The 25196-nt window shown below is 34.9% G+C and overlaps 4 protein-coding genes across 7 annotated transcripts; 3 read left to right on the forward strand and 1 right to left on the reverse strand.

The window, feature by feature from the left end:
- Positions 1-8007: 8007 nt before the first annotated feature.
- LOC111901186 (probable sodium/metabolite cotransporter BASS5, chloroplastic) lies at positions 8008-11565 on the forward strand. Its single transcript, XM_023897068.3, has 8 exons — positions 8008-8150; positions 8247-8318; positions 8415-8524; positions 8859-8986; positions 9354-9547; positions 9650-9902; positions 10408-10663; positions 11135-11565. The coding sequence occupies exons 1-8, from the start codon at positions 8060-8062 to the stop codon at positions 11138-11140; spliced, it is 1110 nt and encodes a 369-aa protein (XP_023752836.1). The 5' UTR covers positions 8008-8059; the 3' UTR covers positions 11141-11565.
- Positions 11566-14022: 2457 nt separating this feature from the next.
- Positions 14023-18232, forward strand: LOC111901187 (probable sodium/metabolite cotransporter BASS5, chloroplastic). 4 transcript variants are annotated; one of them, XM_023897070.3, is made up of 9 exons: positions 14023-14196; positions 14288-14335; positions 14464-14564; positions 15417-15544; positions 15735-15928; positions 16019-16271; positions 17065-17318; positions 17552-17638; positions 17957-18232. In XM_023897070.3, the coding sequence occupies exons 1-9, from the start codon at positions 14091-14093 to the stop codon at positions 18004-18006; spliced, it is 1221 nt and encodes a 406-aa protein (XP_023752838.1). In that variant the 5' UTR covers positions 14023-14090; the 3' UTR covers positions 18007-18232. The 4 variants fall into 4 exon arrangements, with proteins under 4 accessions (XP_023752838.1, XP_023752837.1, XP_023752841.1 ...); XM_023897069.3 differs by having other exon boundaries at positions 14024-14196; positions 17552-17634; XM_023897073.3 differs by lacking the exon at positions 15417-15544 and having other exon boundaries at positions 14105-14196; positions 14477-14564; positions 17552-17634.
- Positions 18233-21033: 2801 nt separating this feature from the next.
- On the forward strand, positions 21034-22453 carry LOC111901205 (probable sodium/metabolite cotransporter BASS6, chloroplastic). The gene is made up of 5 exons (XM_023897089.3): positions 21034-21151; positions 21240-21261; positions 21431-21684; positions 21918-22000; positions 22388-22453. The coding sequence occupies exons 1-5, from the start codon at positions 21034-21036 to the stop codon at positions 22451-22453; spliced, it is 543 nt and encodes a 180-aa protein (XP_023752857.1).
- A 1025-nt stretch (positions 22454-23478) lies between these two features.
- LOC111901206 (uncharacterized mitochondrial protein AtMg00810-like) lies at positions 23479-24276 on the reverse strand. The gene is made up of 2 exons (XM_023897090.1): positions 23948-24276; positions 23479-23830 (listed from the first exon to the last, which is right to left on the reverse strand). The coding sequence occupies exons 1-2, from the start codon at positions 24274-24276 to the stop codon at positions 23479-23481; spliced, it is 681 nt and encodes a 226-aa protein (XP_023752858.1).
- Positions 24277-25196: the final 920 nt, after the last annotated feature.

Raw genomic sequence — 25196 nt, forward strand, 5'->3', positions numbered from 1 at the left:
GTTTATCTTATCTTAACTTACCATAAACTAATTAGATCAACATTAATTCGTTTTTCTGATAAATATAACTATTATCTTGATCTAGTTAAAGGTAATTATCAACTAATTAAATATTTAATTTCCTTATATGATAATTAATTAATTATTTTGATTATTTTGGTAATTATCTCAAAAAGAAATCTTGAATAAATCAAATATAGATAATTAGGATATTAATTGTTGATTGGAATTATTTGTTATTTGATCCTCCATGTTTTAAATGTTTAAAACCTACCCCATGTTTTGAAATTTACTTTTGTGATTAAAAGTTTTAATTTAGACAACTTAAATTTCAAACCCTAGATTTTAAAAGTTTTAAAATACAACCCTATACTAATATGATATTACTAGAATAATATATATATGTATAACTAAATGCTAGTCTTACCGTTAGTAGGCCTCATTCACGAAGCCGATCTATAAGGTGGGTATAAGGTTGCGGCCTATAAAATGGCGCTTAATGGGTGTACACTCACACCCACCGCTTGCTTGATTGGTGGAGGGTCGTTAGCCGAACGGGTAGGATAGGGCAACCTCATCCTCTCATTAAAAGTATAATAAGAAATACAAGTAACTACACATATTTCAAAAAAAAAATTTCCCAATCCTAGTTACTTTAGGAAAAGTGAATTGATGCAATCCCATGAAATTACACTTTGCACCTTGCTAAGATGTTGGTGGAGCGTGTGTGGTTTACCGACACACTAATTGGTTCTAAGCGAAGGTGGCAAAGGGTGATTCGTTGTTTATCATAGTTCGATGGAGCGTGTGTGGTTTACCGGCACGTCGAATAGGTGATTGTTACAATGAAGGCGCCATGTGAATTTGCATGGTAATTCACACCCGCTTTGTGATCCTCGGCATCCCAGTCACAAACAAGAGGGGCATATCGAGATTTAAACATGCCATTGAATAGTTTCAATGAATCTCATCCCAACCTAGGAATTCTCAAAAACACTTAGGACTAATAGTTTAAGTTTCGTGATGGAGAATTAGTGAATCGTCATTCACTTACCTTCAATTTATTTGCATGTTAGATTACGGCATCCCTTTTCTAGTATGTAAATGTTATTGTTGGATCCTAGCCCTAATTTTCTTATTGGGTGATAATTAGGGATTCTTATTCTAATCTATCTTTGTCCTTTTCTAATTGTAGATGTCAAACGCAAACAACGCTGCTGCTAGTTCTTTCACATTGATGAGCCTTTGCCAAAAGGTCACCTTTGATGGAACAAACTTTAGCGAATGGATAAGATACATTCGCACCATTGCTCGCTATGAGGACAAAGAGTATGTCCTTGATGAGAAGCTCGAGAAAATCAACACCGAAATCGCTACTCCAGCCGAAATCACCGCCTTTGAAACTCATGAGCGAGATGCAACGAAGGTACATTGCATCATGATCGCCACCATGAACTCCGAATTCCAAAAGTCCTACGAGGACATGTACCCGTACGAAATGCACCAAGACTTACTGGAAAGGTACCACCAAAACGCGAGACAAGAGAGGTACGAGATTTTCACTAACATGATTTCCGCGAAGATGGGTCATGGAGAATCTCTTACCGTGCACTTGCAAAAGATGCAAAGATATGTCGACCGCCTTCGCAAGTTAAATGTTGACTTCGGTGAGGATTTGGCGATCGACATGGTGCTTCACTCTTTGCCTCCGATGTACAATCAATTTAGGATGACCTACCACATGAACAAAGAAGAGGTCACCCTAAGCAAGCTCCAAGGTCTCTTGAGGGTTGCTGAGAGCAACTTTAAAGACAAGTCTGTTGCACCTACTCCCAATCCGCCCGCTGCTCCTGTCTTGGCTATTGGACAAGGGAAGGGAAAGAAGAGGAAAGCTTCATCGAAGAACTATCGCAAGGTGAAAGCCCGAGATGGTGCCTCTTCTAGTGGGACCAAAGTTGATCCCGCCAAGCCCTGCTCTAACCCGAAGGAGGCAGAGTGTCACCACTGCCACAAGATAGGACATTGGAAGAGAAGCTGCCCGGATTACCTGCAAGCAATCAAAGAAGGAAAGATCAAGCCATCTTTTGCAGGTATATATACAATCAAATCTAACGATTCTAATCATGTTATTTCTTGGGTTCTTGATACCGGTTGTGGTTATCACATTTGTTCTAATGTGCAGGGACTAAGAAGAAGTAGGGATGTGGAGCAAGGAAGGATCAATCTAATCATGGGGAACAGAAGATCGTCGCCTGTAACCAAGATTGGAGTGTATTCCTTAGTGCTTAGGAATAGTTTAGTTTTAGATTTGAACAATTGTTGCTATTCGCCAGAAATGGCAAGAAACATCATTTCATTTCATGGTTTATTTAGACAAGGATTTAGATTTTCTTTTAATAATGAGAATGGTTCTATTTTGGCTTATCTAAATGGTGTCTTTTACTTTGAAGCTATACCATGTAATGGAATATATGAAACTGTTATGATTGTTGATGACTTTGGAAATGATGTTTTGAATATTGATTCTTCCACTAGTATGGATAAAGCTTCCTTGTGGCATTGTCGTCTTGGACATGTCAACAAGAAACGCATAGCCCAACTCCAAAAGGATGGAGTGTTGGACTCATTCGACCTTAGGGAAGATGACACATGCGAGTCTTGTTTGCTTGGAAAGATGACTAAGTCGCCCTTCACAAGTACTTGTGAAAGGGGCGAGGGTCTATTGGACCTAATACATACCGATGTATGTGGACCGTTTAGATCAACCACGAAGGATGGGAACCGCTTCTATGTGACTTTTACCGATGACTATAGTAGATATGGGTATATCTACTTAATAAAGCAAAAGTCAGACACCTTTGAAAAGTTCAAAGAGTTCAAGAATGAAGTGGAGAATCAATTGGGCAGGAAAATCAAGATGCTTCGATCCGATCGAGGAGGAGAGTACCTAAGTCTTGAATTCCACGATTATCTCAAGGAGTGTGGAATAGTTTCGCAATTGACGCCTCCTAGGACACCGCAGTTAAATGGTGTGGCAGAAAGGCGTAATCGAACCTTATTGGATATGGTTCGCTCTATGATGAGTCGTGCTTCACTACCAATCTCTTTTTGGGGGTATGCCTTAGAGACTGCCGCCCATATCCTTAACCGAGTCCCTACTAAGAAGGTTGCCAAAACACCTCACGAGATGTGGACAGGGAAAGCTCCCTCGTTGGCACATATCAAGGTTTGGGGTTGCGAGGCTTTCGTAAGACGAGATACTCACGACAAGCTTGAACCTCGAAGTGAGCGATGTATTTTCATCGGCTACCCGCAGACATCCTTTGGATATCTCTTCTATAGACCGAAGGACAATGTTGTCTTCGTTGCGAGGAGAGGAGTTTTCCGAGAGCGAGAACTCATAAGCCAAGGAGACAGTGGGAGGCAAATCGAACTTGAAGAGATTCAAGAGTCGATGGATGAAGGAACCTCTACCGCTGGCACTCAACCCGAGGAGGAAACTCCGGTTGAACCGATTGACGAATCCTTACCTCTTAGACGTTCCGATAGAGTTAGAGTTCATCCCCAGTTCTATGGCTTTCATATTACTACCGAAGGGGACACGTATATTAGTGATGGTACACTAGTAAATCTTGATGAACCTAATAGCTACAAGGAAGCCATGGCAGGCCCGGAGTCTGTAAAGTGGAAAGAGGCAATGGATAGCGAGATCCAATCCATGTATGATAACCAAGTTTGGAATTTGGTTGATTACGTGCCCGGACGTAAGACCGTTGGGTGCAAATGGATCTTCAAGAAGAAGACCGACGTGGATGGGAACGTACACACATATAAAGCGCGATTGGTCGCGAAGGGCTTTACTCAAACTCCCGGAGTTGACTATGATGAGACCTTCTCACCAGTTGCGAAGATTAAATCTATTAGAGTGATGTTAGCAATTGCCGCATTTCATGATTATGAGATTTGGCAAATGGATGTCAAGACCGCTTTCCTTAACGGAAAGTTGGCTGAGGATGTTTACATGGCTCAGCCAGAGGGGTTTGTGGATCCGAAGCATCCGGATAGAGTGTGTAAGCTTGAGAAGTCCATTTATGGACTTAAGCAAGCATCTCGCAGATGGAATCTTTGTTTCGATGAGAAAGTCAAAGAGTTTGGATTTGTACGAAGCGAAGACGAATCTTGTGTGTATGTCAAAGCCAGTGGGAGTATAGTAAGCTTCCTCGTTCTATATGTCGATGACATATTACTCATAGGAAACGACATCCCGACTCTGCAGGAGGTAAAGTCCTGGCTCGGGAAGTGTTTCGCTATGAAGGACCTCGGAGAGGCCTCTTACATTTTGGGAATAAGGATAATAAGAGAAAGAAGTAAGAGACTAATTGGACTTAGTCAGAATACTTACTTAGAGAAGGTACTAAAACGTTTTAGTATGGAAAACTCAAAGAAGGGAGAAGTACCAATACAAAGTAATGCCAAATTGAGTAAGACTCAAAGTCCGAGTACCGAAGCTGAGATAGCAGAAATGAGCCGAGTACCATACGCTTCCGCAGTTGGCTCAATCATGTACGCTATGACTTGTACTCGCCCTGATGTAGCCTTTGCTTTGATCATGGTTAGCAGATATCAAGGGAATCCTGGCAAAGCCCATTGGATAGCGGTGAAGAATATCCTTAAGTACCTTCGGAGGACGAAGGAATGGTTCTTAGTCCTCGGAGGAAGTAATGACTTGAAGGTGCGAGGGTATAGTGACGCCAGTTTTCAAACCGACAGGGACAACTACCGTTCGCAGTCGGGCTGGGTCTTTACCCTAAATGGAGGAGCAGTGACATGGAAAAGTTCCAAGCAGGAAACCGTAGCTGATTCAACGTGCGAATCAGAGTACATTGCAGCGAGCGAAGCGTCGAAGGAGGCAATATGGCTAAAGAACTTCATCGGTGATCTTGGAGTCGTACCTGCCATAAAGGAACCAATGGAGATTTTCTGTGATAACGAAGGTGCGGTTGCCTTAACCAAGGAACCGAGGGATCATGGTAGATCAAGACATATCGACAGAAAGTATCACTTCATTAGACATCGTGTAGAAGAAGGACAACTCGTAGTTAAGAGGATATCATCAGAAGATAACCCAGCAGATCCGCTTACGAAGGGACTGAGTAGGGTTAAGCACTTGCAGCATGCTAGGAGTATTGGGCTGAAGGATGATATTAGCATAGATTAGATAGTATTAGAAACGTGTAATAGATAAATGTAATTGACATTTGATGATTAAATAAAGGAGTTTTATTTATGAGTAATGTTACTATCTTATGTTAATTGTTTAAGCTATTGTTTCACTTTGCATGTTTTGACTTCCAGAATAATTGAGGTTATTAGGAATAATCGAATTATTCAAATGATCCACAATCGTTCATATGTTGGAAGTAGATATGAAAGAAGATTGTCGTGAATTGGTGTGTAGAATGTCTAAATGATGTTAGACATAGCAAAGGATTGCTGCAACGTTCATGAGTGCTTATGAACTAGTTTTGAGCATTGGAATAAACCCGCGCTTGCTGGAATCACCTTATGGAATAAGATATAAAAGGTGATCGCAAGACGATAATATCATATAGTCTTAAAACCTAGATATATGGTTTATTATTTGTTAATTGATTGTACATTGATAATACGAAAACGCATCAGTAACTTGGTGTTATAAAACGTATTGTTGTGTATAGTTGGTAAATGAATAAGTAAATGCATATAAGTCGAAGTTTATCTGTAACTTTTATCTAATAAGGTAAAAGCGATATCTCGGCCGCTCGATGATTTGATTTGACTTATGTGCCGGGCCCGGTCAGAACTGAATTGATGTGTTCGATTAAGTTCTATGTCAAATAAATCAGAGATCGAGAAACCTAAATGCTTGACTAACCATTCCATAGGATTGTCAGCATGATATCTAACAGAGGACTGTACGTTCCCTTATCTAAAGGACAAGATTGATTAGATCAGAGTTGACAGCGTCTTTGAGAGCTACGATTGCAAACCGAATTGTACTTGTATAGTTACTAGACTTATCCAAGTGGGAGACTGTTGGAATAGTGTCTAAGGCTGTAACTATATCCGGTTGTGCATGGTCCTTTTGGGTTGCCTTCACCATAGCAACTTGATAGGATGATTTATTAAGAGAGAATAAATATTATTAATATATTATGGGAATAATATAATGAATAATATATTATTTGATTAATATAAGTCATAGAATTAATTAGAATTAATTTGTTGACTTAAAGAGATTAATTAAATAAAGGGGTATAAACTGTCAATTGTTTGATAGTTAAGCTTTAAACTGTAAATCCATTTGGATATACTATGGACGAATTCTAAGAGGATTAGGATAGCTAAAATCGTCCATTAGAGTTATCTAGGAATGGATTTGGATAGCCTTAAGAGAAGATTATCTGATAGGGACTTATCTGTAATCCTTAAGGAGTCTACAAGTATAAATAGACCCCATGGCATAGGGAATTCGATACTTCTGAAAAAGTAAGAGAACTCTGGTCGAATTCCTCCCCTCTCCTCTCTCCCAAATCATCCTCCTTGCTTTGGTGTTTGTAAGCCATTAGAGGAGTGACATTTGTGACTCTAGAAGCTCCAAGACCTCAAGATCAACAAGGAATTCAAAGGTATGATTCTAGATCTGTTTCTATGTCTTTGTTTAACCTAATTAGTAATTAGAAGTCTTGGATTCAAAGCATGTTTATTAGAAAGCCTAGATCCAAGCATTAGGGTTTTGCATGCGCACATAGGAAAGTTCTTATGGCTAAAACCCATCAATACCATGTAATAATATATAATATTCACATATGAAAATATCATATAATATTCATAAGTGAATAGACCATTTAACATTCACAAGTGAATATACTATGTAATATTCACAAATGAATGCATCGTCTAATATTTAAATATGAATATACAATGTTTAGTATATGCTATATTCATATATGAATGATATTTAAATTGTAAAAAAAAAAAATTAATCATAGTTTTTATTCATAAGTGAATAACGAATGTACTGTAGTAAAAATCTGATTTATTTTTATTCACTTATGAATAACGATAGCTGAAAATATAAAAAAAATAAATTTTTTATTTTATTTTAAAACTATATCAATATGGATGTCTATTTGTAGAGAATAAAAAATCATGAATTTTAGTATATTTAAAATCATTTTTCGATAAAAATATATAATAATATAATAATAATAATAATAACAATATGTAAGAAATAAAATATTTTCATCAATTATCTTCTAACATAATGCAAATCATGTTGTTAGAAAGACAAACCTGTATTATAAATATCTTTCAAACTATCTCTATTGACACAAAATGTACAAACCCAACAAGGGTTATATACTTATATTTGTGGACACATATACACCATGGTTTGTACCATTTGCCATGATATATCGACTTTGGAGAATTTAATATCTCCCTCAACCTTTCAATGCAAACAATGAAAAACTCATTCGATAAACTCAATTTTGTGAGGATAAATTTTTTTGACAATTGCTTCCAAACTAACCTTAAATAAGAGCATCTATAATATTAGAAGAATGATTATTTAAAAGGTCACTTTAACCCTTTTTTTTTTTTTTTTTTTTGACTTTTTCTTTTTCTTTTAGCCTTTGTCACATTTGATCGTTCTATTTAGTAATATTTATTTTATACCCTAATTATATTAGATATTAGCTTTTTTAGGCTTTCAGTTTAGTTAATTAATTGATGTAATAAACAAAATAAAAATTAATATACTGTATGAAAAAATTATATATAATTTAAAAACAATTATCAAAAATTTTAAAGTTAAAAGATATCAAATATTATAAAACATTCTAGTCAGTTTCACACGATGAAAGTCATATTTGGGAGACAAAAGTCAGTTTGCCGGTGGACCCACCTTTTTCTTTCAAGTACACTTTTAAGTTTTTAATTTGCCCATTTAAACCTTATGCCATTTTGACCATTTCAGACTTAGGAAAGAAAATCTAGTTGATTGTGATTCACGACAATGATTCTCAGGAGCAGTGTCGCTCAGCTTCATCATCATCATCACCAGTCTAATCAACCATCTCGTGTTCTTCCGCGAAAATCTTCTTCAGGTAACCTAACGCTTTCACTGTTTAATTTATCCAGATTCTGTTATTACTTTATGTGGATCTTGATATCCGAATGCTTTTGAACTTGTTAATTCGCAGAAAACAATCGCATCAAGTTCCCAATCTCTCCACACACCCTCTCTTTATCCTACTCTGATGTTCAATTGAAACGTAATTATTCCGATTCCTATGCTTCTGCGTGTTCTAGCTCATTTAGCGATTGGATTTTGATCATAAGGTTGTTAACTTGTTATTGATGATATGTAGGTTGGGATTCCAGATTAGTGGTTCATAGGCGTGTATCTGGTGAGTTTTCTGATGGGATTATCGATCAGGATGAACATGAACCTCCAAATTATGCTCAAATTTCACCTCAGGTACTAACTTGTTAATTAGTTGTTACTCCATTTTCAAATTTCACTGAATTTGAGTAATATTCAGCGTATAAAATTTGGTGAGTGATTACCCAAATAGTTCTTTAGGACATGTATATTGTCACATCCAAAGTTCATGTCTTAATTTGGTGATTGCTGATTACATTTTATCGAGTGAATTTCTGATAATCTACAGCCTAATAAAACTATAAAGCGAGAAAAATAGTGAGAATACATGATATGATGTATTCTTGTTATTTGCTATTCTTCTTTCATTTCTTTTAATAAATGTGTTTTTTCATGCTAATTTCATTGACATCAATATATGCTTTGGCAGAGACTTGAACACAAGACATCTTTTGTGGAAATTCCAAAGACAACCAACTCTTTATTGCCTCAAGTAGTTCTTGCTAGCACAATATTGGTTCTTATCTTTCCACCATCTTACACATGGTTCACTAGCAGGTTAAATAATAGTACTTCCTTATGTTCCAACTAATATAGTAGTCCTTTTAGGCTCCATTTTTTACATAGGACATGATCATGTAAAAAAGACATGAATACCTTATTCATCAATATCGTTAAAAATAATCCTAGAAAGCTTGTCTGGTCCCACCCAGTTTGGTCATGTCATGTGCAACAAATGCAGCCTTATGGTTATCAAAAATAATCCTAGAAAGCTTGTATGGCCCCACCCAGTCTGGTCATGTCATGTGTAACAAAATGCAGTCTTATGGTTGTGACAGTATGAACTAAGCTATTATTATAGTTGATTAGACATTTTCTGGTTTTAAAATTATGATTTTTGTTTTAACAAAAAAATAAATTTCAGGTATTATGCCCCGGCTTTATGTTTCTTGATGTTTGCAGTCGGGATTTATTCAAATGAAAAAGATTTTGTTGAAGCTTTCAATAGACCACAAGCTTTTTTCGCACGTTATCTTGCCCAATTTGTTCAAAAACCATTCATTGGTTATCTTTTTGGAACATTATTCATGACAATCTGTGGCTTTCCAACTTCCTTAGGTAAGTATCGCTGTCTTTCTTTTTCTTTTTCTTTTTTAGTTTGTTTATTATTGTAATTATGCGGTTACTTTGTTTATTTTATTTTTTTTTAAACCCATTTAGGTGCTGGGATTATGCTAACTACTTGCGTTAGTGGGGCCCAACTCTCGAATTACGCCACTTTTCTAATGGACCCCACAATGGCTCCACTAAGCATTGTTGCCACCTCATTATCTACTGCTATTTCTATTTCTGTGACCCCACTTTTATCACTTTTACTGATCGGAGAGAAATCGCCTGTTGATCTCAAACAAATGGTTTCCAATATTTTGAAGATTGTAATTTCACCTCTTGCTGTTGGCTTGCTTCTTAACCGGTAAGGAGACAAATTAATTTAGTGAAGGGGTATTTTAGGTATTTACTTAATAGAGTAAATTACACGAGTGGTCCCTACGGTTTGGGATAATTTACGCGTTTGGTCCCTAACTTATTTTTTTAACTCGGAAAGTCCCTACTGTTTGTTTTTGTTACATATTTGGTCCCTGTTTTTTGTTTTTGTTACACATTTGGTCCATGTTGTTTGTTTTTGTTACGCGTTTGGTCCCTGTCTTACCTAAAAAGACTATTATTTAAATAGGAAAAAATGGTGGGGTAGGTAAGGTGAGATGAAGGGGGTGTGTTTATTTAAATAAATTAAAAAATCAATGGCAAAATAGTCTTTTTAGGTAAAACAAGGACCAAACGCATAACAAAAACAAACAGTATGGACCTTCCGAGTTAAAAAAATAAATTAGGGACCAAACATGCAAATTACCCTAAACCATAGGGACCATTCGTGAAATTTACTCTACTATAGTTTATTTGTTTTTTTAAATGTACAGGTTTTTGCCAAGAATGTGTAGCAACATTCGACCTTTTTTACCTCCTTTATCGATTCTAGTGAGTTCAATATGTATGGTGGCTCCTATTGCTGCTAACATAAACTCTGTTTCATCTACTTTTTTGATAAAAGTTTTTGTGCTTGTTACTGGGCTTCATATCTCAGCATTTGTCCTCTCAAATGCATTTTTAATCGCATTGTTTTCCACAATTCACTTGATGTCAAACTACTTCAGAGACAACTTTCTTACAAAACAGGTTATTTATCCATTTCTTCTAAATTCATCAATCTTACATTTGTTACCCATAATAGCAATGTACTTATTAACTTACATTTTTTTATTTACCATAATACAACATGCTTACATTTCTTTACACATAATCACAACATACTTAGAATTCCTTATTTATAACAATAATGTACTTGTAGTTCTTTACAGATAATAGGAATATGTAACAAATAAAATACATTGCTTGTATTGGTAGCAAAATTTAGTTACATTGCTATTATGGGTAACTAATACAATATATTGCTATTATCAGTAGATTTAAATGTAAGTACATTTCTATAATGGGTAAAAATTATCTAAGGTTGTTATAAGGGTAATAAACTATAAGTACATTGCTATTATAGTTATATAAAAAAAAGGACAAAATTACATAAGTCATAGGTTATTGTTTTTTTTTTGTTGTTGTAATGGACAATTTGTTGTTTTTCTTTGTTGCAAGGCATGAACCAAGGGGTATTTAACAAAGTGTAGGAGGAAACTTAGTTAACTCTACACGTTTAAGGTGGTGGTAGTGGAGGGAAAGGGAAGAAGGGGGTGGAGCTAGGCTTGACAATCGTGTCGTGTTCAAGTTGGCGTGTCGCGGGTTGGCAGGTTGGTGGGTCAAAATATGTCAACCCAAACACGACCCATTTAAATATACAGGTCACGGGTTAGCGGGTTTGGAACATAAACCCATATATGACCCGCCAACCCATTTATTTATACGGGTTTACAGGTTGGTGGGTTTGTGGGTCAGAATTTTAGACATTTAAGTCTTAAACATCCAAATGAAAATTAAAAACATTCATAGAAATATGTTACAGACTTAGCCTTATAGGTCACGACTTACGAATCAATGGTATATATTATATAATACTTATTAAATATTAATACTTGATACATAAATACATTGAAAAATAAAATAATTTTTTTATTAAGAATATAAACGGGTTGACCCGCCAACCCATATATGACCCGTTTAATAAACGGGTTGGCGGGTTGAAAAACTCAACCCAAACCCATTTATTTCGTGTCGTGTCGAGAATTGCCAGCCTTAGGTGGAGCCCTTGTAATTTAATACTAATATAAATTTTAATTAAAAAAAATATATTGCAAATTTGGTTCATGTGGTTTGTTTTTGCTGATTTCTTTGGTTACAAGTGACTTTCAAAATTTTGGATATGGTTCTTTTGATTTACTTTTATTGTGGATTTGGTCTCTGTCAAACTTGAAAATCCTAATTAACAGGTAAATTCAAAATTTAGGATCCACAATACTAAAAAGAGTTGAAAAGTCAAATTAGGCCAAAAATAATAGTTTATTTGACAACAATAATAATAACATTTTATTTTAAACCAATAAGAAAATCAGAAAATAGTAGAATCACTTTTAGGAAAATTAAGCGAACTCATGATCATTTGTCAAGGACATGTGGTGTGGGCATGTGAAGGCTTGTTTTACTTTTTGGTTAAAGAGTACAAACTAAAATCATTTCTAGAAAATATAAATATTAATTAACATACATTTAATACCAACCGTTTTACTTGAAATAAAAATAACATTTATGATATTTTAAAACAACGTTTTTATCATTTAACGAAAGTTTTTATATCAACTTTAACTTTTATAAATGTTTATTATTTTTTTGTAAAACAATACTCCATATATAACAAGATTTGGGTTGAATGTTTGTTATAAAAAAGAACAAGATTGATATTAAGGCTAGGAGGAGTGGTGACACTTTTAACACTATGCTAAAACATGCCACATCATACATTTTATTTGCCACCTAAGCTTTTCTTAAAAAACACAAAAACTTGGATTATAAAAAAAGAAAAAACAAAAAATAAATAAATGGAGAAGAATCAATGAGAACCATTTGTTTTTAGAAAAAAATAAAAATAAAAAACAAATACAAAAGGAACGGACCAATAACAACTTTCATTTTTCTATTGCTCCCTCTCTCTCTTCACGCTAAGCAAATAACGAGTTTTTCTTGACACCTCCTTTAGCACATGCTAGGGGTAGCGAGGGTCTTGGCGACCCCCACTCCTATTAGCCTAAGTGTAACTCAAGCACAAAATGTACCAACAAAAAGACTATAGGCAAATACATGGAATCAATTTTAATGAAGTCTTTTCACCCGTTATATAGCACAAGGGATAATGACTTGAAAGAGTAACAAACTTTCGACTTTGTTCACATTTAGTCACTAAACTTTTTTTCGTTATCTATTTGCCACTGAACTATTGAAACTGTTCACATTTTACTCTTATGACCGGTAACAACTGGTAATAAGGGTAAAATGTGAACAGTTTTAATAGTTCAATGACAAATAGATAATGAAAAAAAGTTTAGTGACTAAATGTGAACGAAATCGAAAGTTCGTTACCCTTTCAAGTCATTATCCCAAAGCACAACTCTCTTTGTAGCTAACTAAGTATAGTTGTTATGCATGATTTTGAGCTTTGACAACTAGAAATCAAAACTGCATTCTTACACCGGGAGTTAGAAGAAAAATTTTGTATGGATCAACCTAAAGGGTTTATCGTTCATGGGAAAGAAGATAATGTACAAGAGATTTGAGACACAATACATAGAGAAACTGAAAAGGAGCATGGGTAGTGAATTTGAGATGAAAGACTTCATGCAATAATGGCATGAAAATTTATAGCGATGGATCATGTGGAAAATTATATCCAAGTCAAAATGGGTATATCAATAAATTCATACATTGATTTCATATAAATGATATCGAGCTAGTGAGTACACACCATTAAGGCATTAACTACACGCTTCAAATTATTATGGTTGTATATGTCTCTAATTAGAGGGGACGAAATGAACACTTGGTTAAAGGTTGAAATGAGTTAAGGTAAAAACAAGTTTGATAATGGGTTGAGTTGACATCAAATATTATTTTTTTTTCTAGATATTTTTAATAGGAGTTTATTTATAACATATTACTATTCGTTCCATCATTCAATACTATTAGAATGTGTTTTATATATAAATAATTTATTTATCTATTGTGCTATTATTTTTTCTCATCTAATCTTAATAACATTTTCATTATATCCCAATTATGAATTTTCTTTTTTAACAATCACACACACAAAATCTACTCTTAAATTTACTTGATTTTGTCCTCAAAAGAGCTTGAATCCTCAACATTTGGGTGAAAGGAGTCTATCTGCCAACTCCTCGTCCATGTGGTAATTTATGATTTTGTATATGTAAAATTTATTATTTTAAAAAAAAATTATAAGCTATTAGACACATTTTAAACGAATTTTGAGTTTTTGTTTTTTTGTACTTCAAATTCCCCCATATATACTGTATACATGGGTGGAGTTGACCATTTTAGACAAAGAAAGAAAACCCAACTGAAAACGTTTTAGGCTCAAGGATTCCTGATGATTCTCAGAAGCAGTGTCGCTCAGCTTCATCATCATCATCAACAACAACAACAACAACGGTATAATCAATTATCTTGCGCTATTCCGCGAAAATCTTCTTCAGGTAACATAATGATTTGGTGTTTTATCCAGATTTTGTAGTTACTTTTTGTGGATTTTGATATCTGAATACTTCTGAACTTGTTAATTCGCAGAAAACAGTCGCATCGCGTTCCCAATCTCTCCACACACCCTCTCTTTGTGTACGTGCTTCTTCTTACTCTGCCTTTTTACTTGAATCGTGGTTACATTCCGATTCCTATGTTTTTGCGTGTTCTACTTCAGATAGCGATTAGATTTTGATCATAAGATTGTTGTTAATGAGATTTAGGTTGGGGTTCCAGATTAATAGTTCATAGGCGTGCATCGGGAGAGTTTCCTGATAGGATTGATCAGGATGAACCTCCAACTTATGCACCGATTTCACCTCAGGTATTAAGTTTACTCCCTTTTGCCTTTGATTAAATTCAAGTAACATTTCCGATGAATTTAAAGAAGACATCGCTGTAAATTTGTGTGCCAAACATCTAATCTATGACCTAAGACATTCCCAGTTATTCCTTCTTCAAAAGCACATCCAAACACTCCTCTATGGGTGATTTCCCTAAAAAAATGATTGTTTCAACAGTAAATAACTTAATTAAAACAAATCATAGCATGTTATCATCATATTTATCTTGCAAATTATGAAAATTCAACATATAAAATTGGGTCAATGGTCAATAGTTCATTAAGAAATGTATTGCCACATACAAAGCTCATGTCTCAATTGGATGATTTCTAATCAAATGTTATCCAATAAACTTGTGATAATTTACAACATCATAAAACTATAAAGCAAGAAAAATAGTGAGAAATACATGAGATAATGTATTCTTGTTATTTGCTATTTTCTATTGAAACAACCAAATATTTTCTATCTTAAGCTTTAATGCAGGTGGTTTTTCTAACCTTTTATTATTATTCTAGCCCAATCTCCTAAATAATGAAAAAATGTCATGCAATTCCTAAAAACAAGGTATACATTGAATAAGAAAATCATGGGATTGATGTTTTTAACTAAAAGCCACTCTCTAGTAGTATTTTCTACTCCAACAATATATAAAAAATTAAATTTGTGTAATGATATTTCACATCAAAAACTCATGTAACAACCTTTCTTCAATTCTTATGTGCGAAGGAATCTTTCTTTTTCATTTCTTTTTGTACTCATGGACATAAAAACCTTCAATACATGTTTTTTTTTCATGGTATTATCATTAACATCAATACATGTATTAACAGATTCTTGAACACAACACAAGTTTTGTGGATGTATTAAAGAAAGCCAACTCTATATTGCCTCAAGTAGTTCTTGCTAGTACAATATTGGCTCTTGTCTATCCACCTTCTTTCACATGGTTTACTAGCAGGTTAAATAATACTCCCAATTTTCCATTTGTTACACACTACATGACATGACTTTGACTATGAAAAGACATGAATACCCTTCTCATCCTCATAATCGAAAAGAACCCTAGAAACCAAAAAAGGTTATCGTTTTCTTAAAGAGTTTTTTTTTTTTTTTTTTTTTTTTTTTTTTTTTTTTTAAACAAATTTCAGGTATTATGCCCCAGCTTTAGGTTTCTTGATGTTTGCAGTTGGACTTAACTCAAGTGAAAAAGATTTTATTGAAGCATTCAACAGACCAAAAGCTATCTTTGCAGGGTATATTGGTCAATTTGTCCTAAAACCATTCCTTGGTTATCTTTTTGGCACAATGGCCATGACAATGTTTGGCCTTCCAACTTCCTTAGGTAAATTAAAAGTTAAAACCCCACATTTTCTTTATTATTCTTATTTTTGTGGCTAAATTAAAAAAATAATTTTGATTTTGAACCATTTAGGTGTTGGGATTATGCTAACTTCTTGTGTTAGTGGGGCCCAGCTTTCGAATTATGCCACTTTTCTAACGGACCCCATGATGGCTCCACTAAGCATTGTTATGACCTCATTATCCACTGCAACTGCTGTTTTTGTCACCCCACTTTTATCACTTTTGCTCATTGGAAAGAGATTGCCTGTTGATGTCAAAGGAATGGTTTCCAATATTTTGCAAATTGTTGTTTCACCCGTTGCTGCAGGTTTGCTTCTTAACAGGTAAAGGACATAAATTCATATGAATCCATTATTTTTTTTTTTTTTTACAAAAATGGGTTTAAATTTATGATTTCCTTTTTCATATTAAATTTAGTTCATGAGTAGTAAATATTAAGATCCTGTCTGTTACCATAATGGATTGTACTGTGTGGTGTGACACTGACACTGACACTGACACTGACACTGACACTGACACTGACACTGACACTGACACTGACACTGACACTGACACTGACACTGACACTGACACTGACACTGAAGCCAATGGGAAAAAAACTGCAATTTTTGTTCCACCCAAGAAGGTAAAACAAGAAGGGGCAAGGATCCGCTATCGATATCTCATATGTGAAAAAGACGTAAATGCCCTTTTCATCCACATCACCAAAAACATCCCTAGAAAGCTTGTCTAATCCCATCCAGTGTAACAAACGCAGCCTACGGCTGCGTTTGTTACATGGGGCTGGACTGGATGGGACTGAACAAGCTTTCTAGGGATGTTTTTGATGATGTGGATGAAAAGGGCATTTACGTCTTTTTCACATAAGAGATATCGATAGCGGATCCTTGCCCCTCCTTGTTTTACCTTTTTGGGTGAAACAAAAATTGTAGTTTTTTCCCATTTAGCTTCCGTGTCAGTGACAGTCTCAGTCTCAGTCCAATTCACACCAAACACAGTACAACCTGTCATGTCATGTCCTTTCATGGGACTAAAAGTGAAACTCAGTTTCTTTTTCTGGAATCTTTAAAAGTATCTTAATTTTTTTTATCACTTACGGATGTTATACATGTACAGGTTTTTGCCAAAAATTTCTAGTGCCATTCGACCTTTTTTGCCCCCTTTATCAGTTGTAGTGACATCACTGTGTGTTGGAGCTCCTCTTGCTATTAACATAAACTCTGTTTTATCGGCTTTTGGGATATCAGTTTTGTTGGTTGTTATTGCACTTCATTTATCAGCATTTGTCCTTGGATACACATTTACTGGCATTGCTTTCCACAATTCACCAGATGTCAAACCACTTCAAAGAACTCTATCTTATGAAACAGGTTATTTATATCTAGTAAATAGTAATCATCTTTTGTCTAATAAAAGTTGCAATGTTTACTTTTTGACACACTACTTCACATGAATGATGGTTTATTTATTTTCAAGAGAGAATCAAACACAACATTTGAAAAGCTACTTTAATCGGATCACTCCAAAAATAAATATTGCAATTTTTATGGGACACAAAAGTACTCCTTGAAAAAATAATAAAAAAATATTTTGTTTTAAACAGGTATGCAAAGTAGTCTATTGGCCCTTGCACTAGCAAATAAATTCTTTCAAGATCCACTCGTGGGAGTGCCTCCAGCAATATCCGTAGGTTCATTTCTAGTTTTTATATATTTTTCACATATCTTAATGCTAATTTTTTTTTTTATATCATTTAACACTGTTAGATGTATGATTTAACCTTAATCATAAAACTTATTATTTACCAAACTAAGATTTTAAAATTAGTAAAAGCTTCTTAAAGCCCAAGCAAGATTATAGTAAAAAAAATAATTTCTTATTACTTTCTCATAATAAAATTATAATTTAATTAAATTCATGAAGTTATAAAAGAAGATTTATCATAAAAGAATATGTATTAAAAATTGGGTTATGTTATAATTTTTAGCATTTCTTGGTGTTTGTGTAGGTTGTAATTATGTCACTAATGGGGTTCTCTCTTGTGATGATTTGGGGTAAGAAGAAGAAGGTGTAATCTTTATGAGTTTAACTCATATAAAGACTTTAAGTTTTGTTTGGTCGAATGGAATTAATGACCAAAGGAATGGAATAGAAGGAATGGAATGGAATGAGTCAGTGGATTCCATGATCATTTAGTTGATTGTAGGAATGGAATGAATTTTCACATGAATGGTGATTGGTGATTTCAATCTATTTGACAATAAACAAAACTTTTGTTTTTCTATATTTCATTTCATTAGTGTCCTGATCTGATTCCATCGTACCAAACACTACCTTAATCTTGACATCTGACATTGCCAACTTTTTTATAATTGAAGATTTTTAGTGGGCTTCAAAGAATTATATTTATGAAAATTGGGCAATTTTATATTGGTTGTGTTTTTGTCCAAAAATTGGAATTCAATTCTCATCAATTCTTGTGTTTGTTTGTAAGAGCATCCATAATGCATGGTTTAATGAAATAGTTGAACGAGGTGACATGTCTAATTGACATTTAATGGATCATGGATTAAACTCTATCATTATAGAATGTCATGTTGGCATTCAATGGGTATGAAATTCAGTGGTAAAAAATAAAACTTTTTTAATTCTTAAATATATGTTCATTGAACTTTGTGAAGTTTAAAATACCTTTCAACAATCCTTCCTAAAACTCATGGAATTCAATTCAAGCCTTAATTTTTTATTGAACGACTAAATATATAAAAACTAGCAAAAAGTTTGAAAAAAATTATAGTAATTACAAAAGGATAGTTAATAATGGTATTTTGTCCAACAACCAATCTGAGATAACATGTATGCCGCCACCTCACACCAAGAAAAGAGATGAATGATCACCTCTTGGCCCAAACTCACCTCCATTACAATGCAAAGAATTAATAAATTTGATCCATAGAGTTAGGGTTGAGCATGGTGCGGTTCGGTGCGGTTTTTGGTCAAAACCGAACCGAAAACAGCAACTTCGGTTTTTTGAAATTTAGAAACCGCACCGTTCGGTTTTATGCGGTTCGGTTTTTGCGGTTTTTTGCGGTTCGGTTTTTTTTGCGGTTTTTATTAGTTTTTTTTTTCGTTTTGTCTTTTTACAAAAACTCAAGTAATTCAACGAGTTATTTTGACTCAGATGAAGAGTGCTAATCTTTTATTGGATATAAACCGATACCACCACCTCTTGGTTCGAAATCAAATTACATAATCACTCATTCAACATGTTTCTAATGCTTCAATATAATACGAATTTAATATAATATTTTTTTCACAAGTACATAGGATAATATCAATTAATGTATTCTTAAAAATGATACTATATCACCAGTACTATTTATATTTAAATGTTACAAAAAATGTCATAAACATTATTTGCTATTGTAAATACCACTGAATGTATGCTTAAAAATATAAAGTCATCCTCCGATAGATAAGATAGATATTTACATTTATAGAAATTTTAATTGTCATAAGTTCTTGGTTCTTATAAATATCAACACTTTATATATATATATATATGCGGTGCGGTTCGGTTTTTTGTGGTTTTTGCGAGACTAGAAACCGCACCGCACCGAGTATTTTCGGTTTTTGCAAAACTAAAAACCACACCATCGGTTTTCATTTCGGTTTCGGTTTATGCGGTTTTTTCGGTTTTTTTGGTTTGCGGTTCGGTTTTTGCTCACCCCTACATAGAGTTACAGTCATCAAGAAATTTCAATCTCCATTTTTGTAATGACGCGTGATTGAAAGCAAGAAGACATCGAATCCCCAAACCACATTTATCTTAGAAGCTAACACAACTTCCCATCTACCTAAACTCACATCGATTAATTTACAAAAAAAAATTATATATCATTCTAATATATTAGGTAAACCTTTTTTAATTTACACAAATTTCTTATTTCGACAATCCTTTCGCCTCTAAATTTGTAACAATTTTCTTACTTACCATCCAAACATATTTATTTTATCTTATCTATCGATGTGGTATATTAATTAACTGTAACATTCCTTAAATGCACGTATCACAATATTTTTGGACCACCCAACACAAAAAAAAAAAAAAAAAAACTTTCTAGGGGTCACACATCGTGAAATTGGTCTCCCATGGGCACACTAAAATAGTTAAATGCAAAGTTCTTATGAGATATGCTGACTTCACGACTTTAAAACAATTTTTTTGATAGAGAATGTATCCACACCCTTTATAAAAATGTTTAATTATCATTCCCAGTCTATGTAGCATCACATGCAAGTAGTCATCCATATTCACCCCCCTTTACGTGGTTTGACGTTCCCACCAAAGACATCGATCTGTACCCTAGCTTTGATACCATTTGTAACATCCCCTAATGACACATATTATAATATTATCTGCTTTAGGTCACTCGACACGGAAGCTTCTTAGGGGTCACCCATCCTGAAATTCCTCTCGCATGGGTACACTTAACTACAACATTCTTATGAGACCATATGCCCTCATGACTATAAAAAATAACGTGTGAGGGAAGGTATCCACATCCTTACAATGAATTTTTAGTTTTCCTTCCCAGTCGATGTGAGATCAAGTGTAGGTAGCCACCAAGGTGGGTGGCTACTTGCACCTCCTACATCATTTGTGAAAGAGAAATAACAATTCCTTATAATAGGTGTGGATGCCTTCCCCGTCACAATGCATTTTAAAGGTGTGAGGACAATAGATCCCTTGAGAACTCTATAGTTAAGCGTTCCCAAGGGAGAGCAATTTCAGGGTGGGTGACCCACTAATAAGCTTTCGTGTCGGATGGACCAAAGAGGATAATATTATGGTACACACGTCTTTAGGGAGTTATAAATGATATACGAGCTAGGACATGTGTTGATGTGTTCGACTGGGAAGTTGAACCCTATACATGGAAGTTGAACCCTGTACAGGGGGTGAAGGTGGGTGGCTACATGTACCTGATCCCATATCGGTTGATCCTACATCGGCTGGAAAGGAAAACCAAACATTCCTTATAAGGATTTACATACCTTCGTTGTCATAATGCGTTTTAAACTATGAGGACAACTTCTGGTGTAACAAACACAGCCTACGGCTGCGTTTGTTACATTGGGCTGGATTGGATGGGACTGGACAAGCTTTCTAGGGATATTTTTGATGATGTGGATGAAAAAGGCATTTACGTCTTTTGCACATACGAGATATCGATAGCAGATCCTTGTCCCTTCTTGTTTTACCTTTTTGGGTGGAACAAAAATTGCAGTTTTTATCCCATTGGCTTCCGTGTCAGTGTCAGAGCCCCAGTCCAATTCACACTAAACACAGTACAACCTGTCATGTCCTGTCCTTTCATGGGACTAAAAGTGAAACTCAGTTTCTTTTTCTGGAATCATTAAAATTATCTTGATTTTTTTATCACTTACAGATGTTATATATTTTTTTTAACATGTACAGATTTTTGCCAAAAATTTCTAGTGCCATTCGACCCTTTTTGCCCCCTTTATCAGTTGTAGTGACATCACTGTGTGTTGGAGCTCCTCTTGCTATAAACATAAACTCTGTTTTATCGGCTTTTGGGATATCAGTTTTGTTGGTTGTTATTGCACTTCATTTATCAGCATTTGTCCTTGGATACACATTTACTGGCATTGCTTTCCACAATTCACCAGATGTCAAACCACTTCAAAGAACTCTATCTTATGAAACAGGTTATTTATATCTAGTAAATAGTAATCATCTTTTGTCTAATAAAAGTTGCAATGTTTACTTTTTGACACACTACTTCACATGAATGATGGTTTATTTATTTTCAAGAGAGAATCAAACACAACATTTGAAAAGCTACTTTAATCAGATCACTCCAAAAATAAATATTGCAATTTTTATGGGACACAAAAGTACTCCTTGAAAAAATAATAAAAAAATATTTTGTTTTAAACAGGTATGCAAAGTAGTCTATTGGCCCTTGCACTAGCAAATAAATTCTTTCAAGATCCACTCGTGGGAGTGCCTCCAGCAATATCCGTAAGTTCATTTCTAGTTTTTATATATTTTTCACATATTTTAATGCTAATTTTTCACATCATTTAACAAATTTTAATGCTAAATTTCCATCATCTTGTTTGTTTGGTTGGCCTATAGAATGGAATGAAAAATACAAGATATAGCTTTAACACTGTTATATGTACATTATTTAATTTTAATCAACAAACTAAGATTTTGAAATTAATGAAAGCTTATTAAAGCCCAATCAAGATTATAATAAAAAATAATTGCTAATTACTTTCACATCATAAAATTATAATTTAATTAAGTCCATGAAGTTATAAAAATGATTTTGTGTCATAAAAGAATATAAATTAAAAATTGGGTTATGTTACAATTTTTAGCATATCTTTGTTGTTTGTGCAGGTTGTAATTATGTCACTAATGGGGTTCTCTCATGTGATGATTTGGGGTAAGAAGAAGAACGTGTAATTAAATGACAGAATGAATGGAGATTTTACTCTATTTGACAAAATAAACATCTTTTTTTTTTTTTTTTTTTTTTTTTTCTATATATTGTTCAATTTGTGTCTTGATTCCATCATACCGAACACTACGCTAATCTCAAGAATTGTAGTTCTGATCACTGAGTTTCTTGACACCACCGACAATTTGGAATTCCGCCATGGATTGGCTCTGATACCAGTTTGTTAACTCAAGGGTAACGATATCTCTTGTACACAACAAGAAAATACAAAACAAGGATATTGAAGACAAAACAAATACACACACTTACACAAAGTTGTGTTATCTTATTTTTACGTTAATGAAAAACAAACTAGATTGCCATATAAAATGGCTTACATGAACCAATAAAGCAACAAAGGAAAAACTACCCCCACTAACACATGACATGAAAACTAATAGAAACTACTCACTACAAAGTCAACAACTAAATAGAAAATAAACATAGGGGTATAAACGTAAATTGCATGATAAACTCATACATGACTAAGCTTGCACGGTAAAGGTGTTGTAATCATAAACTGACCAGGTCACTCCTGCACAGGGCACGTGTACATGAGGATGAATTTAAAAACCTTTGTAATTGAAAAATAAATTCTCTCCTGTCAAGAATCGATATGCAACAATATATATATATATATATATATATATATATATATATATATATATATATATATATATATATATATATATATATATATATATATATATATATATATAACCCTCAACCTATTAAACAAACCTAGAAATCAGGAAGGATAATATCTATCCTAAAATAAAAGATATACAAGATATATGTACGCTAATAGCCCCCCTCAGTTTGAGCGGGCGGTTGACAGACGCTCAAGCTGGTGCGAAAAGATTGGGACAACGGACGTGGCAAACCTTTAGTAAAAATATCAGCATACTGCGAGGAGGAAGGAAAATGAAGGAAACGAACATGGCCGAGTTGGACCTTCTCACGGACGAAATGAATATCAATCTCCACGTGTTTAGTCCTTTGATGTTGAACTAGGTTTTCTAGTTAAATAAACTGCGGATACATTATCACAATACACAACTGTGGCTCGGTTGATCGGAACATGAAGTTCTAAGAGTAAATTTCGGAGCCACGTTGTTTCGGCAACGGAATTAGCAACGCCCCTATATTCTGCTTCGGCACTCGAGCGAGAAATAGTAGACTGCCTCTTAGATGACCATGAAATAAGATTGTCACCAAGATAAACGCAATAACCAGATGTTGACCGTCGTGAGTCAGGACATCCTCCCCAATCGGCGTCAGAGTAAGCCGTAAGAGATGAGTTAGGGGAGACTGTAAGTCGTAGACCATAGTCTAAAGTGCCTCTAACATAGCGAAGAATTCGCTTCATGAACTGAAAGTGAGGTTCCCGTGGGGCGTGCATGAATAGGCAAACCTGCTAAACTACATAAGAAATGTATGGACGAGTAAAAGTCAAATACTGGAGAGCACCTGCCAAACTCCGATATAGGGTACCGTCAGACAAAAGATCACCATCTGAAGCACTCAACTTCGCTGACATGTCAACTGGAGTACTGCAAGGTTTGCAATTAGACATTGATGCGCGCTGAAGTATTTCCCGAGCATAAGTTGATTGGTGTAGGAAAATCCCATGTTTATCACGTGAAGCCGAGATCCCCAAGAAATGATGTAAAGGGCCAAGGTCGGACATTGCGAATTCTCGTGAGAGTGTTGCAATGATGGACCGCAAGAAAGTATTATTGGAAGCAGTAATGATGATATCATCCACGTACAATAAAAGATAGGCCATATTTGAACCATGCGTATAGACAAATAAGGAGTTGTCACAAGTGCTACTCCGGAAACCCTTAGAAATAATAAATGACGAAAATCTATTATACCATGCACGTGGAGCCTATTTCAAGCCATATAATGAGCGTTTCAATTTGCACACAAAATCTGGGTATTTTGAGTGAACGAACCCAGGTGGCTGGTGCATATAAACAGTCTCCTGAATGTCTCCGTGAAGAAAGGCATTCTTTACATCAAGTTGATGAATTGGCCAACATCGAGATATGTCGAGTGAAAGGACGGTTCGTATAGTAGTTGGTTTGACCACGAGGCTAAAAGTCTCCATGCAATCTATGCCCACCGTCTGTGATTTCCCGTTAACCACCAAACGCGCTTTGTAGCGCTCCAATGACCCATCAGATTTGAATTTGTGACGAAACAACCACATACATCGGATAACTGGGTGGTTGGTGGGTCTCGGAACAAGCTCCCATGTATCATTTTCCTGCAAAGCACTATATTCATTTTTCATAGCATGTTGCCAATGGGGATCTGATAACGCTTTCAAGTAAGAGGTTGGTATTAGTGATATATGCTCGGTAGTGGTGGCATTGAGATTTAAGCGGGTAACAGGTTTAGTGATCCCTGATTGTGATCGGGTGTGCATGGGATGCATGGGGGGAAGGGGTGGTGGAGGTTGTATTGATGAGGGAATTGGTTGTGTGGGAATGGCATGATGTTGCATGGGGACAGGCCCAACACCATGTGTGTGTATTGTGTCATCATCCAAGGGTTGTGGGCTTATGGGCGATATTGGGTCTGATGAGGTAGGAGTATTAGTAGTAGATGGTGGGGGCGAATGGGTATATATATGTGGTATGGGAATTGTTTCATCATCCAAGAATGTATACGTGTGGGATGGTATAGGGCTTTCAAATG

Source organism: Lactuca sativa, chromosome 6 (assembly GCF_002870075.4).
Source record: "Lactuca sativa cultivar Salinas chromosome 6, Lsat_Salinas_v11, whole genome shotgun sequence".
Taxonomy (NCBI): Eukaryota; Viridiplantae; Streptophyta; class Magnoliopsida; order Asterales; family Asteraceae; genus Lactuca; species Lactuca sativa.